Genomic DNA, 9,801 nt, shown 5'->3' on the forward strand with positions numbered 1-9,801 from the left:
ACTTGATTCTTCAAACACAAGACATCACCATTAAAAAGAAAAGACTGTTAAAGGTTCACAAAAAAAGGAAGCTATCGTGCTGCCTTCATGTGCCCCCGTGTGAGGAGGAAATTAATACGAGTCATTACTGAGGTCGGGAAAGCAGGTTGGCAAGAAAATTGTTCCATTTTTATGTTTTTCAAGCAATGAAAAAAGAATAGGCTGGTCTTTGTTAAAACTTTAGTTAAACGTTAAGAGTAAAAGGTAGACACGACTCTGCTTTCTTTTCAATAAACAAAACTAAAACATGGATGTGACGGAGATATAATATCCGATATTTCCGATGTCCCAGAATGTAGCACAAATCCGCCCACAACTGACCACATGGCGGAAGGCGGAAGTATTTTCTAAATAGTATTTGACCTCAAAATCAGGATAAATCCATTCTGGTACAGTGTCTAATGCAGTCTTAATTTAAAGTAGATGCACTCGTTGTTCTAATGGATCCCAATTTGCTGTATTGGAAGAGCCACGGACAGGTGAGTGTGCACAGCAGTGTTTCATCATACAGGGCAGCATCAGCGATGAGGAAAGTTACAATGAAACTATGTTTACATCTTTGTTCCTGTGATATATTTTACAAGTATTGATATTTAGAGTAACTTTTTTTCCAGTCTTTCTACAGTCGACTAAAGATCTGGGTTAATCTCCTTGATCCAATCTCCCTGCTGTCCTCTGATGTAAGTGGCAGCCACCTCACTGATCTTATACTGTGAGATGAGTAGATCATACCTGATCGTTAACTAATGATACTGCTATCCTCAGGCTGAGATACAGAAGGCCCGCACTCTACTCGAAAGTGGAGAGACACAAAATGAAAAGGTCAGATTATGTTAAAGAATATAATCTGCACAGTGGTCAGTCAGCATCTTGAAAATATTTATTTAAACCTGTTCTGTTTCCTCCTCTAGGATGATCATGCACAGAACCTCTCACTCGTAAGTCTTGCAGAAAATACAACACTGCAGATAAAATCCTCTTAAAATTAATCATAATTCACAGGATTCTCTGTATATGCATCCAGCACTGACTGCTATCGTTTAACCAACAGGGCTTCACTGTTGTGTTTAATCCAGAATCCATTTCTAGCTGAATGTGTCCAGATGTTTTATACTATGCCAGCTGTGATGTCCAGATGCTTTGACTTTAAGGACTTCAGTGTGTTGCCTTTTGTCTAAAGTCTTGATCACTTCTTTGTGTTAACAGTCATCTGTCCATGCTGATTCTGGTGCTGTGCTTCCACTAGTTTTTCGCCCTCCAGGTACGGTCAGATGTTTTCCATCCATATTGAAATTGACTTGAAACACTTGATTTGAAAAAGAGATGCTAACACCCTCATGTTTCTCATTTCCCTTTCAAGCATTTATGCCAATATCAGTGCCTCTGGTACGTGTCTACCACATATTATGACAATTTGTTCCTGATTGTGTTTGTGAATCAAATGTTCATTTATTTAAATTGTTTTCCAGGTGGTTGGCAGTTTTTTGCCACATGTCACCGTCAGTCCTGCTGTCTTTTGGCAGGTAATAAAGCACATTCATCATACTGTTGAAAACATAGCCCATATTGTTATAATACAGTGTACATACATGATGAACAATGCATTCTTTCAGTTACTGCTGCAGAGTTACAGTGCTGGCTTCAATTATGCAAACAGGAATTCTTCATCTGAACAGGTAAGGTATATATCAAGATAACGAAACCACCACCCAGTATTACTCTGATTTACTTGTCTCCTTAATTCATAAATCTTTAATGAGTCTGTAGTCATGAAACATCCTCCCTTTTCTTCTCTCGAAGACTTTATCTTCTTTATCTCTCACCACCAGGGTAGAAAAACGTCTTTGGTGCAGCTTCTGTCGATGGCTGGGACTGTCTCATTTGCAACATGTGCAGGGGTGCGTGTAACCTGATAATAACGGTTGTTGACTGTACTGTTTCAAGTAAAGGAATCCTCTTCAAACATTAAAAAAAAAAAAAAAACCTTCCTGCATCTGTTTCTTTCAGGCCCTTCCTCAAATTTTTATTTCCCGACTTGGTATCAAAAGCGCACCTATTCAGAATATCTTAAGGACGATATTACCCTTACCACTCTCAGGTAACTACTTTCAACTGAATTACTGTAGAATAATATGGTGTCATAAGATAGACATAACATTGTACATCACTATCTTACTTTCCTTTTTTCTTTAATATTTATTTAATATGAAGTCAGCTGGTTGGATTCACTAACAACAGGTAGGACTTTTGACACTAACATTTTGTGTTATTCTTTCAAGCTGCTCTGGCCTTCTTCAACGTGTATACTGTCAGAAGTGAGGAGTATGTAAACGGGATCCAAGTGTTTGACTCCAATGGAAACCCTGTTGGCTTCTCTAAAACAGCAGGAGAAAAGGTGAAAAAAAAGGAGTAAGAAGACAAAAATAAGTCTTATTGAAAACTTTCAGTGTTTAATATTTTTTAATTTCTGTTCAGGCTGTGATGGAGACTGCACTGTCAAGAGCGGCACTATTTGGTGCAACCGCTGTTGTCCCTAATCTCCTGGTTTTGCTCTTCCAGAGGTCAGTCACTTTTATATGTAGCTTTGTGTTTCTACACAAAATGGCGCCTGTTGGACCTACTATACCACATCGATCTCTCCTTCACAGATCGAGGGCTCTCCAGAGGTACTCTTGGCTGGTCGCTCCTCTCCGTCAGATGAGTACTGTGTTTGTTATGGGCTTGATGATACCGGTCTCATTCAGTCTCTATCCACAACTGGGAACGGTAAGAATCACGATCCTCCAGTGCTGTAATGTTGTCCTCGGGAAGAAATCGGTGGACATTTATACATTTTTTTTATTTTACAGATAAAGAGGAAAAATATAGAGAAGGAGCTGAGTGCTGGAGCACCCGCCGGACAGTTATACTACCATAGAGGACTCTGAAGAGCAAATACAAAATCAACCAAAATGCATACAGCCATCAATGATCAGCATCACAAATGTCTTCTTAAAAAGGTGCAATATGTAAGAATTTTAGTTTATAACATTCAAAAAATAACTACAGTTGTCAGACATTAAGTATTGTGTTGCAGAGGTATCTACTTAAGTTACCATGCTAACCAGCTAGCCCGCAGTTGCTTTGTACCTCAAGATGTGATAGTTTGATACAAAACAACACCAACACTCCCACAGCCCCTCCAAGCTCCCAGCCCGGCCTCAGATCGCTAACTGCACAGGTAACTGGGCTCAGCTAATGGAAGCTACAGTTAGCAGCAGTTCGTACCTACTCTGGTGATTCGCTGCCTCAGATTTGTTTGAATTGGACACATGGCCAATTCTTACACAGCACACCTTCAACATCATGCAGCTGAAAAAATGTCCGATGCATGTAACAGACTCGAAGATGATATTCTGCTTTTTCTCCCTGTTTTCATGTAAATAAAAATAATTTAAATATCAAAACAATAAAACAAGCAAGACGCTCCTTTTTGATAGTAAATTTATTTAGTTGGAATATTAGCTGTATCTGTTGATATGAAATACTACATCGATTCATGAAAATACATTTAGTTTACAAAGTTACATGAGCATCTCTATGTATTGCACTCTGTGTCTTATCTGAAATACTGAGGCGTAAAAACATCCTTTTGGCAAAGTGGTTGAAAATGTTCTTAACTGTAAAACAACAGCGCTTACTTAAAAAAAAAAAAAAAAAAAAAGAACCTGAACAATAAGACACACATGATGCAATATAAATCAATATGGATGGTGGAAGCACCAATAATCATTTGATCAGCTGCAGAGCTCTTTTTATAAAATAGTTTGAAAAAGCCTCGTTACACAACACATTTGCTTGTATTACAGTTGTGTGCTGCACTAAAGTCGTTAGTAAAATACAAAATGTGACATTTAAAAAAGAAAATGTAAATAAACCCACATGTTGTGCAATGTTTCTATTAACTAACTCATTCATATTAATACGTGCTCTTTACATCTGAGCCATTTCAGCTGCTGTAGCTGCATTTATGTATACTTTTTTTCTGGGTCTGACTCCTCACAGTGAGTACCCAATATTTCATACTAGGAACATGATTTATGATGTTTTAAATGTACAGCTTTTGCACTGTGAGGTGGGAGCTAACATCTGGAAAGCACTATCAGATGTACCAGCTGACAAATTATCAGCATATTTGTTTACATCTCACAACGTTGGAGACAAATTCTGTAGTGCCTTTTGTCCATAACTCTGAATGTTAAAGGATAAGGTTAGCAATATCTTATCATTTTCTTTCTGTCAATAAAATCCCATAAAAAGACCAAAGTGGACAGAGTGTTAGTCTGACTTAAAATACTTTCCGACTCTCTACTATTGTCTGTGGCACTTAGCCCGAAGATCATTGGTCATTGAAGATGCAATTCTTGAAAAAATTGACTCACAATTATAGTTTCATTTTTTAAGAAGGTTAAGTAACTTTCTCAAATGGGCACTGTCATTTTTTTTACAAAAGTTACTCAAACAGGCATAAATAGTGCATTTGTTAGGGACTATTTTCAGCTGCGGATTAATACACATTTGGTGCTGTAGTGAGTTTTTATGGCAGCAGGACTGAGTTAAAGCTGCTGTAAACGTTATTTTCTTATTAAGTATTAAATAGCCTTTATATTCCAACAATAATCCCTGTTTTTGAGTGTTCAGTCAGTAACTCATGTTGCCCCTCTTCCGCCCTCATGCGATAAAAGAGAAAAGAAATATTCTGGTATTCCTGCCCACTTACTTGTGCAAGTGTGGCGATGTAGCGAGGAGGGAGGGGATCGCTAACGGACAGGAAGTAAGCTACGATGAGGACAATGCTTACAACAACAGCTTTAAATACTTTTCTATTGTCTGAGGAACTTAACTCCAATCCCATTGGTTCTGACTGATGACGTACTTATTTGTTTTTTAAAAAAAAAAGAAAAAAAGGAATCACAAATAGAATTTTTTAAGAGGGTGGAGTAACTTCCAAATGCTGGATTCAGACCAAATGCAGCACAAATTAATTTTGTGTGGCTGGATTACATTAAAAAAATCGATGATAAGGACGCGGTTAGCAGCAAATTCATGTCTAATCCCTCACAACTTTGTGTTTGGTCAGTGGTAAATTCATGTCTTACTTGACTTGTATTTAAAAATTCAGAACCACGCGATCAAGCTCACGCAACTAACACAACACAAATACTTCCTTCACATTTGGTCTGAATGCAGTGGTAAACAGTTGGGCAATGTCATTTTTAAAAAAAGTTACAGACGAGTAAATAGTGCATTTGGTTTGCGGACTATTTTCAGCTGTGGATTAATACACATTTGGTGCCGCAGTAGGTATTTATGAGAGAAGGACTGAGTTAAAATGATCCACTGTGCCCGTGTTCGTTGTAATAAAAATCCAGTGCAACGCTGTAGCTCACTGGTGTGCTTTTTTTTTTTTACTAAAATGGAGCTCAAACGGAGCACAAAGAACTAAGATATATCAGGCTGTGGATACACAGACAATATTTAATTGTTGCCTTTTCATGGGACTGAAAAAAATAAAAATTGCCAAACATATCCTTTAATTCTACGATACAAAACACCCTGGTATACACGATGCTTGATGTCACACATTAGCACAACAGTGGACGATAAAATGTGATGCTAGAGACACTTTCCTACCTCACATGAAGATTACTGTGAGCACGCGTCTTGTGCACACTCATGGTAACAGTGAGAGTGTGCACAAGTCTTTCAGAGAACGGCAATTACCCAAAGATCTGTTCGTGCAGCTGACATCCTGCAGTACAGAGTCTGATAGCAGGTTTATATCCGTAAGAGCTGCTCGGCAGCTGCCAAATGAAAGAGGAAGTTCTCTGTCGCCGGAGGGAAATGATGCTGCTTTAAACCTTCCAGTGTGATCTTAGAGTCTTCACACTCGCCAGACAGGGACACCAAGTTAGCCAGGATCTCTTTAGTCTTGACGGATATGTCCTGTGAATTATTTCATGTTAGATTGAAAGCTATATTTCTTACAACTGTGGATTGAGGGACACATTTTGGAGAAGTCTCACCTTGATGACCTGACTATCTGACCCCTCAGTGTCCTCTGCAGACTGGACAATAAGGTGGCCGATGTCCTTGTGTAACTTCCCCATAGCCATGGCCTCTGTGGTGGGATACTGAACATCAGCTCTCGGGAATCAAAGCGCTCTTGGAAACATACTGCGTTTTCTGTGAACATACTGTACCTTTGGCACTCTGGGACACTGTGATCACACTGTCTGGGAGGTTCACATACACATCAAACAAGTCCGATCTGTTGCACACTTCCGGATCTACAAATCCCGCTATGTATCCTAGGGAGAAGACGAACATATTGCTGCATAAATAATTCATCTCCTTACCATGAGATTGGTGATCAGAGTGCAGATGGTGGCTAATCACCAACCATGAGGCAGTGAGGCAGGTTACTGTTAATTAGAGTAAATAAAGCAGGAGGCAGCCTCACCAGGGCACTTCTTCAGATCCTCTAGTTCAGTATCAGTCAGATGCACATACGGGTGCAGGATGGACCAGTCCTTCCTGTGCCATGCCAGCGTGGGCAGAACTCTAAGGATACAAAGGTAAAGAGTAACCCAAAGAGGACAAGAGTCTCCACTAGAGAAATAAAGTAATTAAAGTTTATAGCAGCATATTTTGAATTTAAGTCTCAATTCCACCTCGTAAACTCCAGCAATGCTTCAACCCGAGGGTGATGAACAACGATCCTCTTCTTCAGCATGACAGCGGTGTACAGGATGATGGTCTCTAAACCGAACTGAGACACCACATCTGAGGCAGAAAAGAGGCACTGAAGTCAGGGTTCGTACACATTTTTCAAGGTCAAATTCAAGCACTTTTCAAGCACTTTTAAGGGTAATTTACAAAATTTTCCAGCACCTTATCGCTGGGGTAAAATACATATCTACAGGAATATATATACTCATGATTATTTATTTTCACTTTTTATCACAATTATGTACATTGTATTATGCTGTAAACTTCTAAAATGATGTTTCATAATAGCAAAAACTTCAGAAATTAAAGGAGAACACAAAGTTTATCCAAAAAAAGGGAAGCCACTTGGCGTTCTTTAGGTACATTTGCAGCGAGACAAAGAGAGACCTGAGATCACCCTGTAATTTTCTTTTTTGACATAAACTTTTATAAGCTGTTTGCTTATTCATCAAAGTTTATTAATATTGAACGTGTCATCAGTCCAAATTGCATCAAATTCACCTTGTCCTCAGCCATCCTTCTCTATTGCTACCAGGCTGCATGTGTGATGATAAACACAAACACTGATTTTATTTCTGCTTGTAATAAGCAAACTATCCAGTCTGATCCCAGTGTTGCCAAGACACAGAGTTATAATGTCAAGCACTTTCAAGCACTTAAACTAAAATCCAAGCACTTTTCAGACCTTGAAAACACAACATTGAAATTCAAGCACTTTCAAGGATTTCAAGCACCCGTACGAACCCTGTGAAGTGAACTGGATGACCCACTTTCATCTCAGAAGAATCCACACTGTGTTAGTATCACCTTCATCACTGTAAACGTGTCATGAAAACTTCTACATGACCTGTTCAGCAGCTGCCATCTGACAAAGGGTGACACCTTTGTCTGCATATGGAAATTTTTCATGCGACCTGCTTAATTCAAGGTTGCTTCTGTCTTCAAACGCTGCATGAAAACAAGACTTGTCCCAAAAAGGACGTCTAACTAATAAGCCTGTCCCAATAATTATGTTTTATACCCATGGTCTTATCAATATAGGGTCTTATATGTGCCTGGAAATTATGTCACCATTCACAAACACTGTGCACACAGTTTTATAGAAGAATCTCACTGGCACACAACAGCACAACATGAATCACTCATCACTAATTGCTTTCTCAGAGGTTTTAATGCATGCTTTATATTGTTTTTATAAACTGTGCAATTCTAATGTGCCGTTTTCTTTTAACTTGTGTAAAATGTCTTTAGGCACCAATTAAATAAAATGTATTGCTTTTATTATTGTTATGAATGTTATAACAAATACACTTTGCCATGATGAAAGTGGAATTCTTCAAAGGGGGTCAAAATACAGATTAATGTTCCTCTTTGCGAATGTGATGTCTTACCTTTGAGTGAACCGGCCAGGTATGCTTTCCGTACATCATAGTCCTTAATTAGAAATGAGCCGTTTTCATCACTCTGGCAAATTCCTTTGGTGAGGACGGTGACATAAGCCTCCATCATTTTCACCGGACTGCCGTGTTTGATGTACATCCTGGATGATAAACAAAAACATACTGCTCAAATGAAGAAGCGCTCTTAACAGAGAAGAAAACAAACCGTGTCATCTCAGCTGCACACCGTACCTGCAGAGTATTCTGCTAAGTGCAGCATACTTCTCAGGGTTGAAGTCTTTCGCTGTAACAACTATTGAAAAATGAGTCACCTTGAAGGAAAAACATGGAGATACAACTCAATGCAAATAGAAGACAGAAAACATAGAAGTGCTGCACGCTCATTGTTCCTTGTTCTAGATCATCATGACAGCAGGGTGTCCGAACTCTGTACCTTGATCAGTGCTGTGGGCTCCTGCGCCTCCACCGTGGTGATGTAGTACCAGGTACGACAGAACTGACCAAACACAAAGGTGTGGAAATCCCGGCCGTCCTGTGTCAGACAGCACTTGCTGAGCAGGACTTGCCTCAGGTCTGAGCCCACAGAGGGATAGCACCACACCCACAGTGTGTCTCCATTCACATCTTTCTCTGGATAGAAGACAAATAAAACCTAATTTTATAAATTAATCTACGCATGGACAAATATATAAGAAACTGTCATGGCTTCCTTGGACAAAATCTTTATCACGAGTGGGTCTGAGTTCTTGGATGCATTTAGGAACACATCCCTGACCAGCTCATTCATGTTTACTACATAACATGCAGGAGCAGTGAGGGACATGGAGCCCTGCTGATCAGACACTTTTGGGTCACACTGGTGTCATGTGATTGTCCCGCACGTACAGAAAGTCTGAAACCTCTCTTGAAAACACGACCAAGAAACAAGAAACGACCTATGAACTGAAACTCACCGATCAATCCGACGCTTAACATAAGCTGCGTTTCAGTTGCTGCCATATTCCATACCTGCAAGAGTTCACAACCACAAGTTAACTGGAGAGAAACAACCGAGCATCTTCCTCTGTGGACACTAATGTAACTGTGAAGTACCCTGAGATCTCCGGCTGGGTCCAAATACCACAATGCGATGCTGGACAGATTTAATAAGACAATAAATGTGTTCAAATGTGTTGTCAGTGGCTTGGGTGGGATTTCTGCTGTCAACAGACTTTCCTCCCTGTGCGAAACCTCTTCCTTCTTCCGGGACTGGAGGATTGTGCGCTGCTGCCGACCAATCATAGCTGGCGATGGCTCAGCGCTGATGGTGCGTTCATGGTTACTGGAATTGTACATTTATCCACACTTCTGTTTGAATTTCTGTGACCATTTTTTTTCTTCTTTTTTTTTTTAAATGAAAACAGAGGTTGAATTTTTATGTAATTATACTTGAATTATATGTTTTCAAGTTGCACTTAGTTTTGTGACATTTTAAAATGACTTTTTTTAATTAATCAGACCCCACATTTCCTTTGAATCTATATTACAGTTTCTTTCACTTTTGTTGTTGCTGGTTTATTGTTTAACTTGAAAACTAACATTGCAATTACTC

The 9,801-nt window shown here is 39.3% G+C and overlaps 2 protein-coding genes across 2 annotated transcripts; one reads left to right on the plus strand and one right to left on the minus strand.

Moving 5' to 3' along the window:
- The first annotated feature begins 330 nt into the window (after positions 1–330).
- On the plus strand, positions 331–3,742 carry sfxn4 (sideroflexin 4). The gene is made up of 14 exons (XM_030442044.1): positions 331–518; positions 654–719; positions 805–861; positions 951–977; positions 1,246–1,300; positions 1,400–1,425; positions 1,509–1,562; positions 1,653–1,715; positions 1,869–1,937; positions 2,047–2,137; positions 2,319–2,434; positions 2,515–2,600; positions 2,688–2,805; positions 2,889–3,742. The coding sequence occupies exons 1-14, from the start codon at positions 480–482 to the stop codon at positions 2,964–2,966; spliced, it is 945 nt and encodes a 314-aa protein (XP_030297904.1). The 5' UTR covers positions 331–479; the 3' UTR covers positions 2,967–3,742.
- On the minus strand, positions 3,506–9,450 carry dennd10 (DENN domain containing 10). Its single transcript, XM_030442043.1, has 10 exons — positions 9,303–9,450; positions 9,164–9,218; positions 8,644–8,840; positions 8,442–8,521; positions 8,202–8,350; positions 6,753–6,864; positions 6,542–6,642; positions 6,282–6,389; positions 6,105–6,199; positions 3,506–6,024 (listed from the first exon to the last, which is right to left on the minus strand). Exons 2-10 carry the CDS (start codon positions 9,207–9,209, stop codon positions 5,857–5,859), a joined length of 1,056 nt encoding a protein of 351 aa, XP_030297903.1. The 5' UTR covers positions 9,210–9,218; positions 9,303–9,450; the 3' UTR covers positions 3,506–5,856.
- Positions 9,451–9,801: the final 351 nt, after the last annotated feature.

Source organism: Sparus aurata, chromosome 15 (assembly GCF_900880675.1).
Source record: "Sparus aurata chromosome 15, fSpaAur1.1, whole genome shotgun sequence".
Lineage (NCBI taxonomy): Eukaryota > Metazoa > Chordata > Actinopteri > Spariformes > Sparidae > Sparus > Sparus aurata.